Source organism: Typha latifolia, chromosome 7 (assembly GCF_019914945.1).
Source record: "Typha latifolia isolate L0001 chromosome 7, TyphaL0001v2, whole genome shotgun sequence".
Lineage (NCBI taxonomy): Eukaryota > Viridiplantae > Streptophyta > Magnoliopsida > Poales > Typhaceae > Typha > Typha latifolia.
In genome coordinates, this window is record NC_133092.1 from 11,452,513 (window position 1) to 11,471,997 (window position 19,485).

Consider the following 19,485-nt stretch of genomic DNA (forward strand, 5'->3'; position numbering starts at 1 on the left):
CCAATGAGCTTATTAGGAATCACAAATTATCAAAAGAAAAAAAATAGAAACAGAACTAATACATAGAAAAAGTGAGAAAGGAAGAAAATATATAATTTTGAACAATATGCATGCACTTCATAGTCATCAGCAAATAGTGCTCATGAACAATATTATACACTTCACAGTCTTTAACAAATAGTTCACAACATAATAAGAAATAAAGCAACTAAAACATAGTAGAGAAGATCTTTCTCCCATTCAGAATCTTTCCATACTGAACCTTCTATCACCCTCTATTTTCTCTAATTTACTTGGCAAGTTATATAGCTGGAAAGGGAGTTTCTTCAATTTATCACATCCTGCAACGTAAAGATATCGCAAGGATGGGAAGGTAACACCTGGATCACAAATGGCTCGCAGATTTATAAGCCTTTCCAAAACCATAATCCCGAGGCAAGGAAATGTAGGGGTCAATGCAGTCGTAGAATTGTCGCCATGGTTGTCCTCTCTGCAGCAAATAACATACTTCAAATTTTTGCACCATAATAGTTTAAGTTCCCAGAGGTGGGGGAGATACACTATCCACGAGATGTTCTTTAACTGGTTGCAACCGACGAACTTCAATTGTCGAAGCTTTAGAAATACATCCTTTGGAGAGACTTCCCTCCACATAATCGTTTCCAAAGGCATCCAAGAGAACGAAAGTATCTCAAGATCGAGATGCGAGTTGGCATTCTGTCCACCACTTTCGATCAGTATTATCTCCGTCCCACTTTTCATGATTCCAAACCGAGTCAAGTTCCCAAGAAAATTGATCGTTAAGGAGAGTGCACGTTCATTCAAAGAGTGTATTCCAAGATATTGAATGGGTAGATTGGTTGACTTCTTAAGCAGATGGAATTGAGATTCACCTGCTGCTGTGACTCCAAGAGCTCTTAGGTTATTTAAACTCTTCAGTTCTTCCAACAATGACGGCGGATAGCCTGTTCTTCGGGGATGTAGAACTGAGTTATTAAACAAGTCTAGCACCTGCAGCGCATTGAGTGTTGAGAAAGCACCCTTCTCTATTGTTTGGACGTGATTGTTTCTGAGATGCAAGTATTTGAGATCGACAAGAAAGTTCAGCTGCTCCGGCAGTGACCGAATTTGGTTGCGATCTAGGTTGAGATATTGAAGTTTGACCAAGTAACATATCTCCACAGGAACTCATGGAAGGAATTATCTTCAAGGTCAAGATATGTGAGTGTATCGAAAGCTCGGATATTTGAAAGTACCTTCGTCCCATGTAGCTTATAACCTCGGAGAGTTACAGTTGTACGTTTAGTAAGAGGAGGAAGAGTATTGTAGGGTAAAGGCATCTTCTCATCCTTGTCCATGATCATTAGTGATATCCGCTCTGCCTCTGATAATGTATTCTCTGCTTGCCCAGCCGCCGCTTTGACGATCCATTTGTTGTTGTTCTCTCCATATTCTCGTGCTATCCATAATGCCATGTCACGAAGCATACCATGCATTTGCACACTCTTCTCGGTTTTGTCTCTCATATAGCTACTTGAATCCTCTAGTAAGCATGCTGCTTGTAACTGATCTATGAGACAGTATCCATGTTCATAACAACTTCGTAGTGTTCCGTCCATTTTTACTAAGCCTAACCCTATCCAACTTCGGATGAGCTCCTCTTTCGAGATTTTATAATCCTCAGGCCACATGGAACAGCTCAAGAAACAATGCCTCAAGGCATCATCATTAGACTTCAAGCTTTCATAGCTAAACTTCAATGTATGGAAGGTTGTGTTTTCTTCTGCATTTGGCCCGCGTTCAATCTCATGAAGTCGCGACTCCTTGAGAAGCTCAAGGGCCCGTCTCCATGATCTATAATCCTTCTTGGCATGCATGGAATGCCCGATGGTGATCAGGGCGAGTGGCAAGCCACCCAACCTTTTGACGACGTCTTTTGCAATGTCTGGGTATGGAAGGATCAGAGCCAAGAGTCTGCTCGCCGACATTCTTCTGGAACAGGCTCCATGCAGTAACCTCATCTAGTTTATCCACTTTAATTTGGCATTCCACTCCCATGACACCGCACACTTCGTCTGATCTTGTTGTTAGTACCACCTTTTGCTTATAATGATCGTTTGCAGTGGGAAGGATTGGAACACCAACTGCTTTGAGATCCAGGTATTCCCATAAATCATCCACCAGCAGGAGAAAGCTTATACGAGTCAAGAAGTTGGAGATGGTCTCGGCATTTAATTGTACACCAGTAGACCTATCTAAGCCGAGTTTCCTTAATATTTCATCTTGAACATTTGCAACTGAGCACTCTTTAGAAGCTGTGACAAGAATCACGACGTCGAAGATAGAGTTGCCAGGAGAAAAAAAAAATTTGGATTTGTTTGAGGAGGTGGGTCTTCCCTATACCACCCATGCCCCAAATTCCAATCCTTGTCACAGCATCATCTTCTATAAGGTAGCGGAGTGCCTCTTGAAGGTTGGGATCTACTTGACTTGATGCATTCGATGTAGTGGGCATATCTTGGATAAGAGGAGGCAGCTCCTCAGCAACTGATTCAAATGCTCTTCTCGCGGACACCTTTTGAACCTTCCGCTTCTTGGCAGCCCTTATCAATGGAGTTGTTTTCTTCTTCGATTTCATTGTTTTCATTGATTTCAAAATTAATTACTTGCTAGGTTGAGAGGCAGTAGCAAGTTCGTGTATCAGTGGAGAAAATCAAGAGAGACCAAGTAATAACTGTGTTGGAAAAAGAAAAACTAGAATGATACAACAATCAATAAGCTACAACAAAGCAAATGGGGACTATTGGTTTTTTTTTCTAGGTAAAGAGGTTTGGTGGACTATAAGCTTGCGAGCAGATAAGAAAAAGAAAAGAACATTAGGCGGTGGCTAAAAGTAGTGGAAAAGCGAGCACCAAATGGAAAGGCAAGGTGATCAAAAACTGAAAGGAGATGAAGAATGTATGAGAGAGAGAGAGAGAGAGAGAGGCAAAGAGAGGTAGGAATCTCAAGTATGTAGTAAATGCTTTATGAATCCAATCGGAGATCTACAGTATTTATAGCGCTGTTCCAAAAGAACAAAAAGAAAAAGAAAAGGGAAGAAGCTATATAATAAAAATAAAAAATAGAGAGAGATCTAAGTCTTTCATTGCAAAGGGAATTAGTCTAACACCAGTATATAAAATAATTTTCTCTCAAGTTTGTTGTGACCAACTATAGTCAGACAGAAGCAATGAGATGTGCACGATCATACCAGTGAGCATAAACAAAAGCAAAGGATCTAATGATCGGTCAAACAATCCTCACCACTTAGGATGATTGTTGAGACGTGTTGCACTTGAAAACAACTGGGCTTTTGATTAAACGCATTACCAACTTGTTTATATATTGTATCTAGACACCAGATCCAGTTGACCAAAACAATGACAGCGATGAATCAATGGCTAAACCCTGGAGTGGCCAAAACATGGAGCTATATTTCAATTTATTTTTCATGGTTCAGCTGGTTTGCTTATGGTTCTCAATATATTTAGTTTTGTTGGAACAATTGATAATAGAAGCATATATAAGCAGTCTTTTGTTTAGATCGATGTATGCTAACCAAACACATCGAGATGAGGAATAAATAATATTCAGTTCAATATAGCTTCTCAAAACAAAATGAAACAAATAATGCAAACTTTTATTTCATTAATCCTCATCTTAGCTTTGAATATATATATATATATATATAAGGGGAGAGAGAAAGGATCCATAACCCCCCTTTTGACCTTTTGAGGTAATACTATTGCCTTTATTACAAAAAATAAAAAAGGTCCATAAACATATTCATAAGGTGACAAATTTCAAAACCGATCTAGATGTGGCTCAATCCATTCTATACAAGTTTGATATCAAATTACTAAACTGGCTAGATTATGAGCAATTGAGCTGTTACATCGGCTCATGAAGGAATCCTAATACAAGGGTAGAGGAAAATTTATAACATTCATGGACTATAGGGTTGATAGTCTAGTTATTAATCAGCTAAGCTTTGAACTTGATTTATTAGTCTTATTTCTTAGTTTTAATTTTTTTTAAAAAGTAAACTTAATAAATTATGAAAAGTATAAAATGATATTTTGTTACTGAACTAGTTTAGAGATCCATATACCAGTTCAGCGAAAGTCTAGTCATTAAACTCAAAGCAAATAAGATCTAATAGATTTAGAAGCGCTTCCTTTTAGTATTCATTGATGAATCCACAGATTGAGGTTTGTATCATTTTCAACATTAAATTCTTTGCATTGTTGCATAGGGGTTAAACCTTCTTCAGATGCTGTCACCCATTCCCACTTTCAATGCCTAGTCAAACTTTCTAGATCTAAAACTAGGAATTATTGTCATCTAAAAATGTTGACCCTTTAAAGATACTATTTATGTCTTTTCCTTCACATGACATGACTTTCACTGTGGGATTGTAGAGTCTAAAGAGAGAATCTCATTATTGAGATGAGAGGCCAAGGACAATAGGAGATTAGATGATCATGTATTTTCCCTTTACCATTTTCAGGGCCTTACTTTCACATCAATCTATAGTTTCTTGACCTAAAACTAGATCATTGTACTAAATGCTTCAGACCTTGATTCTAGAAATTATTGTCATCTAATACGTTTAACTTTTACTGTCAGTGTACTGTTTATAATAGAATTATCAGTTATTTATATGTAACCGTGCATATGCACAACTAACTCAGAGCTCATTGTTTCGATTTCAATTCGAAATAATATTATGACAAAAATCATTTGGTGACTTGATTACTTAACTTAACGACATAACAATTATTTTAGAGAAACAACTTAGTAAGGTGATAGTTTGGAACAAATCTCGACGTTTGGTTCAAAGCACACATACTATAAAATCTAAACTAAGCAACTTATTATATTAACTAAAAACTTAGTAAAATCTAAGTATCTCAATCTATAAAGAGTTAGTCCTTTTATCCGATTATCTAACTTTCGAGCTCATCATGAATAATCAAGAGAAAAACTATCTCGAAGCTAAACTAGTTTTTGATTTTAAATTATCAACCTATTCAATATTATACTTTGAGTTCATTTCAATTCTATTGCCAAAGTGGACGACTTACTTCCGAAACTTCACTTATATTGTTCTTGGAAGCTTGTTCTAGATCCTTAATAATTTCTAAGATCTACTAAGAGCTATTTTAATTTTCATATTCCTTCCATGATATTAAAAAATGCAGGTTTTTCTTTTATCATTCAAGAACCTAAACGCCTAAGCTAGATATGAACTTAACAACAAGCCAACTCTCCCTGAATACAAAAACACTAAGACCTTATCTGAAACATTACTCCAAACCATTATGCTGTCAAACAATTTCTCCAAACCATCCACACTGCCGAACCATAAACAGAACTAAACCACCACCACCAACCAACAAATAGTTCTCCGTTATAATTATTTGCAGCTAGAGTCTATTGTGACCTCTGTAGTTATGAAGAGGGTATCTAACAACTTTACTAAAATTAATTGGTACAAAAAATACAGCTGGTCTTAGGCCATCCAACCGAGAGAAACATCTACCAAAATTTGGAAATAAGTGGGCATCACCATTGGCCACCTCAAATTTACAAAATCTAAAATAAACCTTTTTACACCTCGTCATAGAAGCACAAACATCAAAGATGATTTACTGGACTTGCCAAGGCTGGTCGGAGAATTTCAGTATCCACATTTACTTATCTGAGATTTGCTCCACGCGCAAAGTCACCTAGCAAAGTGATTAATACGTCATAATGATTAGCCTGTCAGTTGCTATATCACATGCTAAATAATCACTAAGAAACTGCTTTATTAGTTACTAAAATTAAGCCAGGTTTCACAAATGACTTGAAAATTTCTTCAAACACTAAATAATATTCAAACTACATTTTATACAGAGAATAAACTAAATTGAGCATCAATTTTAAAAAGCTAAGTTTATGAGACTACATAAGAATATCCCAGTGAATGATACTACAAATCATTATCTGGTTAGGTAAATCAGATAAATCCTATGCTTACACCATAATCAAAAAGGTAAACAATGAATTACTAAAAGCAAATTACCTCATACAAGGTAATCAGCTCAAATTTGAATAAACTTTGTCAATTTTGCACTAGTGTTAGGTTTCCACTTAGAAACATTTTAAACTTCCTTGAAGTTTAAAACTAACTATTAGTAACATGTTGTAATAGAGCATCAGTCTTAAAAAGCTCTCAGTTAAATCATTTTAAAATGATAAAACCTACGGTGGAAGCACCTTCATCAGAAGTTTAAAAAATGAATTATTAAAAACAGGTTATTTCTACAAAGTTATCAAAAACATGAAAGCACAGATGCGACTATAACTTTGTTAATTTATCATAAGCTAGTGAGAGGTGGTTTCCACAGAAACTTTTTAAGTATCCTTAAAAAAAAGTATTCAATAATATATTATAACAAAGTATAAACAGAGCATCAGTTTTAAAAAGCTCGATATTTGAGACTTCATAGAAACATCTCAGTTATTGGTAATAACTTCATCATCTGCTCTGGTCAACCAAAAAGTTTAACACCAATAATACTAAGCACAATACAACAGCTTCATTATGGAGCCATCAAATAACCAAACATGGCTGCCTCCAGAAGAGTTGCAGAGATATCAGCAGATCAGAAAACAATAACTGACTCAACTCTCGTGTTACTAAATAACATTGTCACCTCTTCATATCATAAACTTCAAATTTCTACAATGCAAGCTAAAACCATATTTCGCAAAGGATAAGACTAAGCATCAGTCTTAAAAACCTCAATTTTTTAAGACTTCCTTAGTCATGGAAAAAGTAACTAACAACTTTACTAAAGTTAGTTAGTACAAAAAATGCAGATGGTCTAAGAATTCATTGTTTGAATATAGAATTACCTTAATTGATACAACACCAGAGCGTCCCTAAAGAAAATAGGTCTTACGTCATCCTACCAAGAGAAATATCTAACATTCAACTACGTGAGCATCATCATTGGCCTCAAATTTACATAATCTAAAATAAACCTTTTTACACCTCAACATAGAAGCACAAACATCAGAGATGATTTACTGGACTTGCCAAGGCTGGTCGGAGAATTTATCAGTATCTACATTTACTTATCAGAGATTTGCTCCCTAACACGCAAAGACAGGAACTTTGCATATATACCTCCTAGCAAAGTGATTAATATGTCATTAATGATTAACCTGTCAGTTGCTATATCACATGCTAAATAATCACTAAGAAACTGATTTATTAGTTACTAAAAAAACAATATTCATACTACATTTTATACAGAGAATAAACTAAATTGAGCATCAATTTTAAAAAGCTGAATTTTCTGAGACTACATAAGAATATCCCAGTGAATGATACTACAAATCATCATCTGGTTTGGTAAATCAGATAAATCCTATGCTTACACCATAATCAAAAAGGGAAACAATGAATTACTAAAAGCAAATTACCTCATACAAGGTAATCAGCTCAAATGTGAATAAACTTTGTTAATTTTGCACTAGTGTCAGGTTTCCACTTAGAAACATTTTGAACTTCCTTAAAGTTTAAAACTAATTATTAGTAACATGTTGTAATAGAACATCAGTCTTAAAAAGCTCAGTTAAATCATTTTAAAATGATAAAACCGACCGTGGAAACACCTTCATCAGACGTTTAAAAAATTAATTATTAAAAAAAGTTAATTTCTCCAAAGTTATCAAAAACATGAAAGCACAGATGAGACTATAACTTTGTTAATTTATCATAAGCTAGTGAGAGGTGGTTTTCACAGAAACTTTTTAAGTATCCTTAAAAAAAAATATTCAATAATATATTATAACAAAGTATAAACAGAGCATCAGTTTTAAAAAGCTCGATATTTGAGACTTCATAGAAACATCTCAGTTATTGATAATAACTTCATCATCTGCTCTGGTCAACCAAAAAGTTTAACACCAATAATACTAAGCACAATACAACAGCTTCATTATGGAGCCATCAAATAACCAAAAATGGCTGCCTCCAGAAGAGTTGCAGAGAAATCAGCAGATCAGAAAACATTAACTGACTCAACTCTCGTGTTACTGCATAACATTGTTGCCTCTTCATATCATAAACTTCAAATTTCTACAAAGCAGCTAAAACCATATTTCGCAGAGGATAAGACTAAGCATCAGTCTTAAAAACCTCAATTTTTTAAGACTTCTAAAGTCATGGGAAAAGTACCTAACAACTTTATTAAAGTTAGTACAAAAAATGCAGATGGTCTAAGAATTCATTTTTTAAATATAGAATTACCTGATTGATACAATCCAATCCAAGAAATCTCTATGCACACCAGAGTGTCCCTAAAGAAAATAGGTCTTATGCCATCCGACCAAGAGAAACATCTAGCATTCAACTAAGTGGGCATCACCATTGGCCTCAAATTTACATAATCTAAAATAAACCTTTTTACAGCTCAACATAGAAGCACAAACATCAAAGATGATTTACTGGACTTGCCAAGGCTGGTCGAAGAATTTATCAGTACCCACATTTACTTATCAAAGCTTTGCGCCCTAACACGCAAAGACAAGAACTTTGCATATATACCTCCTAGCAAAGTGAATAATACGTCATTAATGATTAACCTGTCAGTTGCTATATCACATGCTTGCTAAATAATCACTAAGAAACTAATTTATTAGTCACTAAAATAAAGCCAGGGTTCACAAATGACTTGAAATTTTCTTCAAAAACTAAATAATATTCACACTACATTTTATACAGAGAATAAACTAAATTGAGCATCAATTTTAAAAAGCTGAATTTTATGAGACTACATAAGAATATCCCAGTGAATGATACTACAAATCATCATCTGGTTAGGTAAATCAGATAAATCCTATGTTACACCATAATCAAAAAGGGAAACAATGAATTACTAAAAGCAAATTACCTCATACAAGGTAATCAGCTCAAATGTGAATAAACTTTGTTAATTTTGCACTAGTGTTAGGTTTCCAGTTAGAAACATTTTAAACTTCGTTAAAGTTTAAAACTAACTATTAGTAACATGTTGTAATAGAATATCAGTCTTAAAAAGCTCAGTTAAATCATTTTAAAATGATAAAACCTACGGTGGAAACACTTCATCAGAGGTTAAAAAAATGAATTATTAAAAACAGGTTATTTCTACAAAGTTATCAAAACCATGAAAGCACAGATGTGACTTTAACTTTGTTAATTTATCATAAGCAAGTGAGAGGTGGTTTCCACAGTAACTTTTTAAGTATCCTTAAAAAAAAAGCATTCAAGAATATATTATAACAAAATATAAACAGAGCATCAGTTTTAAAAAGCTCAATATTTGAGACTTCATAGAAACATCTCAGTTATTGATAATAACTTCATCATCTGCTCTGGTAAACCAAAAAGTTTAACATCAATAATACTAAGCACAATACAACAGCTTCATTATGGAGCCATCAAATAACCAAACATGGCTGCCTCCAGAAGAGTTGCAGCGATATCAGCAGATCAGAAGACATTAAATGACTCAACTCTCGTGTTACTGCATAACATTGTCACATCTTCATATCATAAACTTCAAATTTCTTCAAAGCAAGCTAAAACCATGTTTTGCAGAGGATAAGACTAAGCATCAGTCTTAAAACCCTCAATTTTTTGAGACTTCATCAAAATATTTCAGCAAATGATATTATTATATTTAAATCATTTGCTCAGTAAAATAATCTGAAAAGAAATTTCTCTTTCATTATTTAAATGAACTAATCATACAAGATAATCAAGATTTACATAGGTCAGAACCAACTATGACAAGCTTTTAAAAATTGTTCAAACTAGATACTATTCAAGTGCACCATATGAGCAACAATTAATTATTTCCCACATATCATATTCTTAATTCTTAACACTATTATGATATAAAAATGCTTACTACTCACAAAACTAGAGAAAAGACCATCATAAATTCATATTAGTCTAAGCCATAAAGGAGCAAAGTGATCATAAATTCATATTAGTCTAAACCATAAAGGAGCAAAGTGATACAAACAAAAGTTCAGGGGTAGTTTGAACTTAAACGTAACTAGAATAAATTAAACTGAGCATCAGTTTTAAAAAGCTCGATTTCATGAGACTTCATAGGGATATCTCAGTGAATGATAGTTAATATCATCATTTGCTCAAAGGAAAAAAAAATAAAAGATTAAAAGCAAGTTACCTCATACAAACCTATCAGAAGCTCAAATGTGAATAAACTTAGTTAATTTTTAAAAATTTAGTTTTAGGTTTCCACTTAGAGACATTTTAGACTTCCTTAAATAGTTAAAAAGTAATTATTTATAATTAGTTACAATAGACTATCAGTCTTACGAAGCTTGATTTTCTAAGACTTCAAAAAGATATATCAGTAAATGATAATATCATATCATCACATGCTCAGTGAAATGATTTTAAAATGGTCATTCCTACATTAGAAACACCTTCATAAGAAGGAAAAAAATGGAGTCTGAAAAAGCAGGTTATGTCCACACAAAGTTATTAGAACCTCAGATGTGAATAAATTTGGTTAACTTATAATAAGATAGGGAGAGGTACCCATAGAAACATTTTAAATTTTGTTCAAAAGAGACTATACAATAATATGTTATAACAAAACATAAACAGAGCATCAGTCTTAAAAAGCTCGATTTTTGAGACTTCATAGAGACATCTCAGTTATTGATAATAACATCTTCATCTGCTCTGGTAAATTAAAAAGATTAACACCAATAAGTGCATAATACAACAACATCAATAGGGGGAAATATTGAATAACCAAACAACGCTGCAACCACAAAAGTTGACAAGATATCAACAGCTCAAAAATATTAAATGACACAACTCTCGTGTTACAATATAATAAAACATTGTCACCTTATCAACATCATACACTTCAAATTTCCAGAAAGCTAACTCCATGTTTTGCATAGAATAAGACTAAGCATCAGTATTACAAACTCAAATTTTAAGACTTCATAGAAATATCTCAGTGAATGATACTACTATATCATCTGCTCAGTAAAATAATCTGAAAAAGAAAGTTCTCTTTCTTCAAGCAAATGAACTAATCATACAAGATAATCAAGATTTACATAGGTTTAGCGCTTCCTATCAAAAGGCTTTAAAATTTTATTCAAACTAGATATTATTCAACAGCACCATATGAAGAATAATTAATTATTTCCCAAATACCATATTCTTAACTCTATTATGTTATAAACTTTGTAGTACTCACAAAACCAGAAAATATCATCATTAGTTCAGAGCCTATAAAAGAACAACATTCCTCAAGTTGTCAAGTCAAAAAAGCATCCAATATAGAATTCCCCATAGACTGAGCATCAGTTTTAAAAAGCTCAATTTTTTAGACTTCAAAGACAATAGTCTCAGCGTCTAATCTAAATAACATCATCTGCTTAGTCTATCCATTTAAAGATGAAACTCGAATAGTTACTAAAATTTCTGACCACAAAAGCATTACCTTTACTGCAGTAAAATCTCAACCTACAAAAACCAAGATACTAGGTGCAAAATTTAACTAGACATAACAAGAAATAGAAGAGTACAAAGATAACAAAGTAAACAAAAATAAACACAAATAGAAGAGTACGAAGATAGTAGTTTAGTAACACAACAAGATTTTTTATACATTCTCACATTCAAAATAAACAAAAATCACCCTGAGACTGGTCAAGAATTTTGCAGATCACAGCTGGAATCTGGATTAAATAGTTGACTAATTCAAAGGTGATGAGTTCAATTAGATTTTAGAGTATTGATTAAGTTTTCTACTAGAACACAAAGTAGGCCTAGTTGGCCTAAGCTACTCTAGTAATATCACATTACTGCGATAAACTTACTCAACAAACAAAAAGGAAGATGTATTATATCATCTAACAACAGCTCGACTTGAAATGTTCATCTTGTGCAGCTATATCTTGGACACCCAAAGAGCCGGAAAGAGCACAGCTAAGCTTGAAGAGAAGACCAAGAACTAGAAAATCACTACCTCCACACGGGTGGGAGCTTCTTGGACCACTTGTTTTAACGAACCAACCCGTGAATCCTGCTTTTCACAAGGATCAGCCTGAACTTGGAATCCTTATCCTTCCTGTTCCTCTCCAAATGCTTCGTGTTCCACTTTCTTGATCAAGTGATACAGATCCTCCAAAATCTCTGGCGCAAGCCCTACACAGAAAAAAAAAAACAAATAAGAAACCCCAGATCAATTTAACCAAAAACAGAAAACTACACACAAAAAAAACTCCAACTTTAACCAAAGAGAAAACTGTACCAAGGCCCTTGAGGAGCCTAAAGATCTTGATTCCCGTGACACTCTTCACCTGTGCGATTCAGTGAGAGTCTCAAAGAACACCGACTTGGACGGTGTCATTTCCCGCTTGGCAAACTAGCTAATGTGGTAATCCAACTGGGAGATGAAAATAATAAAAAAAATAGATCAACAGAAAAGGAGAACCCAATGGATCCCGCGAACAGAAAGGGATCGAGTGATGGACATTACGTCCTGCGAGGATCTTCAGCCAGCTTGGAGCGATCCTATTGTGGGCGAGGGCCAAGGACGATATACCCTTACTGCGTCGAGATTAAGGAGAGCAAATCGCGAAACAAGTCGAGGAGCTGGGGAATATTTCTCGAGCGGTCCTGAAGTGCGAAGGAAACCCTAGCCGACGAGAGCTATATATATATTACCTAAAACCCTAAACCTACTAAACCCTGAGACTGAGCTGGACCGGCTAGCTCAAGCTCGTTTACACCCCTAGTAAATGTAAAACTATAAATTTTTTAATACAACTTTAAAATAAAAAATATAATTAATCAATAAAATTTTATGAATTAAACAATAAAATTGTAAAATTTATAAAATTCAAGTGTTCAATAACTATAAATTTTATAATAAAACTAGAAAATATAAAATATAAAATTTTAATAACTATGAATTTTAATAAGTATGAATTACTTAAAAAGACTGCGAAACAGAAAAATATAAATATTTAATACACAATTTATTTTTATTTTCAAACTCGTCTAGTGTTATGCTTCGATTCGATTGCCAGGCCCATCTCATCATAAACTTTGCTAAGTTTCTTACTTTTATTACGTAACCTATAATTATTAAGCACTTATATTTTTTTATTTTATAGTTTTATTATTAAATTATAATTATTGAACACTTGCATTCTCGTTTTCCTGAGACAAAAGTGAAAAAAAAAAATTATAAAAAGGTGATTATATTAACTGCATAATACTGTCTAAGTTGAGCCTTATCTTGGTTCACCTACAACTAACTTGCCTAATTAGTCCAAAGACTTAGTTGAATAAGTCTAATTATTTTATTTTTCATGTAAAACTCATCACTAACCTTTAGTTACCAAAAATCCCGCTAATAAAATATAATTAACTAAATAGATTTTGAACACTCCTAGTTCAGTTTTGCATGGACACTTGGAGGCTTTTTTTTAATAGCCTAAACCACTAGGTTATAGCGTAGTGACTTTATCACCCATTTAAGAGTACATTGTTGTGCTAAATACCAAATTGGTGAATGTTAACCAAAGCGATTTCTAATTTCCTCAAATAATACCAATGTGATAGTAATAGATTTGGGTAAATTAAATATTAACAAAACTAATAATAATACTGTAATGCTCCCGCCCGGCACGTGCACGCCCATGCGTACACGACAAGTAGGGCGGGGCCCATCACGCATAGATACACTCCTATGCACACATAATCATAACATCATTAAATAACACCTGGTAACATATCCATGATCACATAATCCATCGCCAAATAAATCATACTATCAACCAAATAAATCTGTTAACATATGAATATCAAAATTCATAATAATATACACTAGACCACTATATAATCTGGCATAGCCCACACAGGCCACAACAAACCATCAAGATACAAATAAATAATTGATACACGAGTGCTCTAAAATCTAACATATATTATACAAATCATCATGTGATACAGTAAGGTACAAATATAACAAACAACGATACAACTCAATGTATGGTTAAACTATCTTCTGTACCGTCTCGCATCAATAGCTCACATCATCATCACTCTAAAATATCTTCTCAAGATATCTCAGGTCACTATCACGTACCACAAATATGAGGGGTTAGAAAAAAAATAAAGAGAGTCATGAGCAAAATGCTCAGTGAATAGACCTTTCCCCGAATTAGTGATGCCAAACAGAGAATAAATCATGTACTGGATAATATGAATCAGAAATAGCATCATGTCGTGAATGAGTATATGAATGTATCCTCAATAATATATAAATGAAAAGTAGATAACATGTCATAACTGTTAAAAATATATAATCCTCGACCATGAGTAAACAAATCTACATGTCATATGATCATCATAACTCTCTATCAAATATGACACATGATGCATGCCGACCATGACCATGCTATGATATCAAATACAACCATATACGATGGATAACTCGCAACATATGTCCTAGCGAACGGCATGTGTCCGATTGTCTACGCCCAGAGACTCAACTGACCTCGGACATGGGCCACGAGATATCGCATATCAGCGACCATAATCATCACTCTAAGCACCCCCTAACTCTGGCGCCTACTCGGGTATCCCAACGCTTTCTATCAACTATCATATCAATCACATTTCATGCTTTCCTTTTAAATGATAGATCATATGCATATATTCAGTACAATAGCAAGTCAATGCATAATAGGAATTTAGGTGAAATAAAAATTAAGAGAAAAATGATGCAATGTAGACTCCAACCATGTATCTAACACATGCATACTCTTGCTAGTCTATCACATGCACACTCATACTAGAAATCACTCCAACACAAAGTCATAATAGTATAATCATCTCTATTTATCATCATCATACTCATATCCAAGATCAGCCTAATTTTATGCATGATAAAAATATGCTCGACTGTAATCATCTCTAGATAAAGTCATATAATCATGCTGGAGGCTAAAACATGCATGTACATAATATATAATATAACCTAATTTGAGAAAAGGATCTAGGAGATAAGACTACTCACAGTCTGATCAGAAGATACAAACCACGCATCTCTCACATCCGTCAATTAACCGAATGACAGTCATCGCTAGCAAGGTCCACGGGGTCTCAAATAAGGGGTTCAGGATCTGAAATATTTAAGTAGTATGATTATAACAACCCAATCCAAAACAAAAAAAAATTAATTTTTGCATGGGCACGACGTGGCCGGCCATAGTGTGACCGGCCTCGTGCCCATGCAGTGGGGCTGCGTGGGAGAGGTGCCACGCACCCCCAATCGCGTCGCCGCAGCCAACCGGCTACGGCGGGCCCAGCGCCGCCGCAGCTACCGCCTTCCCTCTCTCTCTCTCTCACTATCTCTCTCTCTCTCTCTCTCTCTCTCTCTCTCTTTCTCTTTTTTTCTTACCTTGGGCTCGGGCTCGGGTGTCGGAGCCGCCGCGAGAGGCCGGGCGGGGTGGCCACCACCAGTGCCAGGTGCCCTCCCCCGCCGGCCGGGTCCGCACCTCCTCCCTCCTCCTTCCTTCTTTCTTCTCTTTTCTTCTCTTCTCTTCTCTTCTTCTTCTTCTTCCTTTCTTTCTTCTCCTTCTTTCTTCTTCTTCATCTTCCTCGGCTTCTTTCTTTCCTTACGCAATAGTCTTTGGGCTCGGCCCGGCACTATAGCGGCGATGCCGAGCCCAAGATCGTGACAAGGGATTGCTCCCTTTTTAATTTGTTTATATTAATCATATGATTTAGTTTCTAAAATATAGGTAAATCAGTTATCTAGATGATTGATTATTTTGATAATTTATACTCACTAACATAAGTATTAGCTAAGTATTATTAGTATAATAATTTATTAATTATAGTTATAAGTACTTGCATATGATTATATATAGTTTTGCCACTGTTTATTAGATTAATACATATAATCATATTGATAATAATCTTATATTTTATATAGTTAGTTCTATTAAAAATAATTAAATTTTATAAGTTTCTATTAACGTTTATGTATGCTTATACATGCATATATTTAATACATTTGAGTATTCAATGTGTTTATAGCACCTTATTATTATTATATATTATTTTCTATGCAATAAAATGCTGAGCTCAGATAATTACTTTTGAATTTATGAATAATGATTAATATATGTGTGATTAGTAACTAGTTAAGTAAAAGTAATAATTGCCAAATAATTGAATAAGGTTATCATAATTATATATATATAATGTATATCAAGTTATTTAATAAAATCAAATAATTTATTATATTTTACACCAATGAATTCTAAATGGGATAAACGGCTGACATCATATCATTTAAATATTTTCAGACCCCGAGCCCCTTATGTGAGACCCCGTGGATCCTGACAATGAGTTGATGTTTGACTGACGGACGTGAGAGATGCGTGGTTCGTGTCTTCTTATCAGACTGTGAGTAGTCTTATCCCTTAGACGTCTTTCTCAAATTAGGTTATATTATATATTTGTGTATATGCATGTTTTGACCTCCAGCATGATTATATGATTTTATCTAGAGATGATTATAGTCGAGCATATTTTATCATGCATTCGATTACGCTGATTTGGAATAAGAGTACATTGGTGATATATATATAGAGATAATCAGAGATGATTCTTTTGTTATGATTGTTTACCGAGTTGATCCGTAGCATGAGTATGCATGTAATAGATTAGCATGAGTATGCATATGTTAACGATACAGTTGGAGACTACATTGCATCATTTTCTCTTGATTCCTATTCCACCTAAATTCCTGTTATGCATTGACTTGTTATCGTACTGGATATATGCATATGATTTATCATTTAGAAGGAAAGCATGAAATGTGATTGATAGGATAGTTGATAGAAAACGTGAGGATACCCGAGTGGGCGCGAGGGTTAGGACGCGCTTGGTGGATGATTGATCGCTCGACATGGTCGCGATCCTGTTGGCCTTACGTCTAAGGTCGTTAATCTGTGCGCAGCAGACATTCGGACACATGCCGTTCGCCAGGGCATATGTGGCGAGTTATCCTCACGAGGTTTCTATCAACTATGTGTGTGCTCGGTCTGGATGTGTGTTGATACCCTAGCAGGTGGCGGGGTATGATTATATTTGAGATACTCCTTGCGAATGGCAGAGTATGCTCTGAGCCTTCGGGCATGATATTGAGACCGGGTACCGGGTATTGACTGTGCACAGTGGTCTAGTATGATGATATTATACCGAGATGTCGGTGATGATCGTGATGTTGAGAAATGCATATGATTTTATTTTTATCTAACATACCTGATTATTAAGGGGTCAATATATATCATACATGGTTGCATTTGATATCATCGCATGGTCATGGTCGGCATGCATCATATATCATATTTGATAGAGAGTTATGATGATCATATGACATGGAGATTTATTTATTCATTGTCGAGGATTGTATACTTTTACCAGTATGACATATTATCTACTTTTCAATTATGTATTATTGAGGATGCATTCATATACTCATTCATGACATGATGTTGCTTTCTAATTCATATTATCCAGTATATGATTTACTCTCTGTTTGGCATCACTGATTCGGGGTAAGGTCTATTCACTGAGCCTTTTGCTCATGACTCTCTTTATTTCTTTTCTAACCCCTCAGATTTGTGGTGCATGATAGCGACCTGAGATATCTTAAGAAGATATTTTAGAGTGATGATGAGGTGAGCTATAGATGCGAGATGGTATAGATGATGGTTTATATAGAAATTGAGTTGTATCAGTATTTGATATTTGTACTCTTTTGTATTAGACGATGATTTGTATAATACAGGTCGAATCATAGTGTACTCTTGTATCAGTTGTTTAATGGTATCCTGATGATTTGTTGTGGCCTGTGTGGGCCCTGCCAGATTGTGTAGCAGTCTAGTGTATATTATTGCGGACTTTGATATTCATATGTTAACAGATTTATTTGGTTAAGAGTATGATTTATTTGGCGATAGATTATGTGATCATGGATAGGTTAGCAGGATATTTTTTTTGGATGATGTCATGATTATATGTGCACATGAGAGTATCTGTGCGTGACGGGCCTCGCCCGACTTGTCGCGTGCGCCGTGCGTGCCGTGTGGGCGCGTGGGCGTACACGTGCTGTGCCGGGCAGAGGGGCGTTACAATGATGTTAGCCGTTTATTTGATTAAAATTCGTTCATATAATACATGATGATTTAGAAGGTTTTAGAATTTCTACTTATCTTTATAACTAGCTAGATTTTTAATTACAGATAAAAATAAAAATAAAAATATAGATGAAAACCTAACTATAATTATATCTTAATAAATTAGAGATTACTTTATAAAATAATAATAAATAAATACATAAGCCTAGTATTTTATTTGTTACAAAAATAATAATATATAAGAAATTAATAGAATTACTTAAAATGTATATCATAAGAATATTAGAATATAAATATAATAATTATAATTTACAACTCTATCTATTAATCTAATATACATATAAGTAAGTAAATAAATAAATATAAGTATTACCTATATTTATGTGTAATAGTTTATAACTTAATTAATCATCAATAAACTTTAATTAATAATAATCATAATGATGAATATGTATTATTATTAAAATAAATAATGTCTAAATCTATTTGTATTAATTAAGACAGAAATACCTAAGTAAATAAATAAAAAAAATTAAAAAGAATAATGGATCACAAGTACTAGTGCTGGGCTTGAGCCCAGCACTATTGCAGAAAAATAGGAAGAGAAGAAGCAGCTGAGGAAGAAGAAGAAGAAAAGAAGAAGGAAGAAGAAGAGGAGGAGAGAAGAGAAGAAGAGAAGAAAGAGATGAGGGGAGGGAAGTGCGGACCCGGGCCGGCGGGGAGGGCGCCGGCCGCTGCTGGCCAGCCTCTCGCCGGCGGCTCGGCTCCGACGAGCCCAACCTCGGGCAAGAGAGAGAGAGAGAGAGAGAGAGAGAGAGAAAGAGAGGGGGAGTGAGAGGTCTCACCGGCGGCGGCGGCTCGAGGGAAGGTGTCGATATAGAGAGAGAGAGTAGAGTGAGAGGGTGGCCGAGAGAGAGAGAGAGGCTTAAAGAGAGAGAGACCAAACGAGAGAGAGAGAGAGATTTACAGAGAGAGAGGGAAGGCGGTGGGGGGGGTTGCGGCGGTGCGGGGCCGCCGCGCGGCCGGTAGGCTGCGGCCGTTAGGCTGCGGCAGCGGGTGCGTGGCGCCCCCACCACGCAAGCTGCATGCGCAACTTGCATGGGCACGAGACCGGCCACAATGTGGCCGGTCGCGTCGTGCCCATAATTTTTTTTTTTAAATTGGATTGTTACAAATACC

At 34.9% G+C, this 19,485-nt stretch overlaps 1 protein-coding gene, 1 long non-coding RNA gene and 8 other non-coding genes across 11 annotated transcripts; all 10 read right to left on the reverse strand.

The window, feature by feature from the left end:
- Positions 1–240: 240 nt before the first annotated feature.
- LOC140792839 (disease resistance protein RPS2-like) lies at positions 241–2,638 on the reverse strand. The gene is made up of 4 exons (XM_073144059.1): positions 2,404–2,638; positions 2,069–2,315; positions 1,257–1,992; positions 241–1,011 (listed from the first exon to the last, which is right to left on the reverse strand). The coding sequence occupies exons 1-4, from the start codon at positions 2,636–2,638 to the stop codon at positions 241–243; spliced, it is 1,989 nt and encodes a 662-aa protein (XP_073000160.1).
- A 2,794-nt stretch (positions 2,639–5,432) lies between these two features.
- Positions 5,433–12,797, reverse strand: LOC140792738 (uncharacterized). 2 transcript variants are annotated; one of them, XR_012109803.1, is made up of 4 exons: positions 12,621–12,769; positions 12,393–12,527; positions 12,108–12,286; positions 5,433–5,771 (listed from the first exon to the last, which is right to left on the reverse strand). It is a non-coding gene; the product is annotated as an uncharacterized lncRNA (long non-coding RNA). The 2 variants fall into 2 exon arrangements; XR_012109802.1 differs by lacking the exon at positions 5,433–5,771 and having other exon boundaries at positions 11,720–12,286; positions 12,621–12,797.
- On the reverse strand, positions 6,495–6,575 carry LOC140793142 (small nucleolar RNA SNORD36). Its single transcript, XR_012109907.1, has one exon. It is a non-coding gene; the product is annotated as a small nucleolar RNA SNORD36 (small nucleolar RNA).
- Positions 7,902–7,982, reverse strand: LOC140793129 (small nucleolar RNA SNORD36). The gene has a single exon (XR_012109895.1). It is a non-coding gene; the product is annotated as a small nucleolar RNA SNORD36 (small nucleolar RNA).
- On the reverse strand, positions 9,374–9,454 carry LOC140793140 (small nucleolar RNA SNORD36). Its single transcript, XR_012109905.1, has one exon. It is a non-coding gene; the product is annotated as a small nucleolar RNA SNORD36 (small nucleolar RNA).
- LOC140793122 (small nucleolar RNA SNORD36) lies at positions 9,690–9,776 on the reverse strand. The gene has a single exon (XR_012109888.1). It is a non-coding gene; the product is annotated as a small nucleolar RNA SNORD36 (small nucleolar RNA).
- LOC140793143 (small nucleolar RNA SNORD36) lies at positions 10,159–10,241 on the reverse strand. Its single transcript, XR_012109908.1, has one exon. It is a non-coding gene; the product is annotated as a small nucleolar RNA SNORD36 (small nucleolar RNA).
- On the reverse strand, positions 10,722–10,802 carry LOC140793119 (small nucleolar RNA SNORD36). Its single transcript, XR_012109885.1, has one exon. It is a non-coding gene; the product is annotated as a small nucleolar RNA SNORD36 (small nucleolar RNA).
- LOC140793121 (small nucleolar RNA SNORD36) lies at positions 11,037–11,115 on the reverse strand. Its single transcript, XR_012109887.1, has one exon. It is a non-coding gene; the product is annotated as a small nucleolar RNA SNORD36 (small nucleolar RNA).
- Positions 11,434–11,516, reverse strand: LOC140793120 (small nucleolar RNA SNORD36). Its single transcript, XR_012109886.1, has one exon. It is a non-coding gene; the product is annotated as a small nucleolar RNA SNORD36 (small nucleolar RNA).
- Positions 12,798–19,485: the final 6,688 nt, after the last annotated feature.

Coding starts and splice junctions, on each gene's coding strand:
- LOC140792839 (XM_073144059.1), bottom strand. CDS start 2,638: ATGAAATCGAAGAAGAAAACAACTCCATTGATAAGGGCTGCCAAGAAG. Junction 1,993..2,068: donor ACAACAAGATCAGACGAAGT/GTGCGGTGTCAT, acceptor AGCCTGTTCCAG/AAGAATGTCGGCGAGCAGAC. Junction 1,012..1,256: donor ATAAGCTACATGGGACGAAG/GTACTTTCAAAT, acceptor AATGCGCTGCAG/GTGCTAGACTTGTTTAATAA.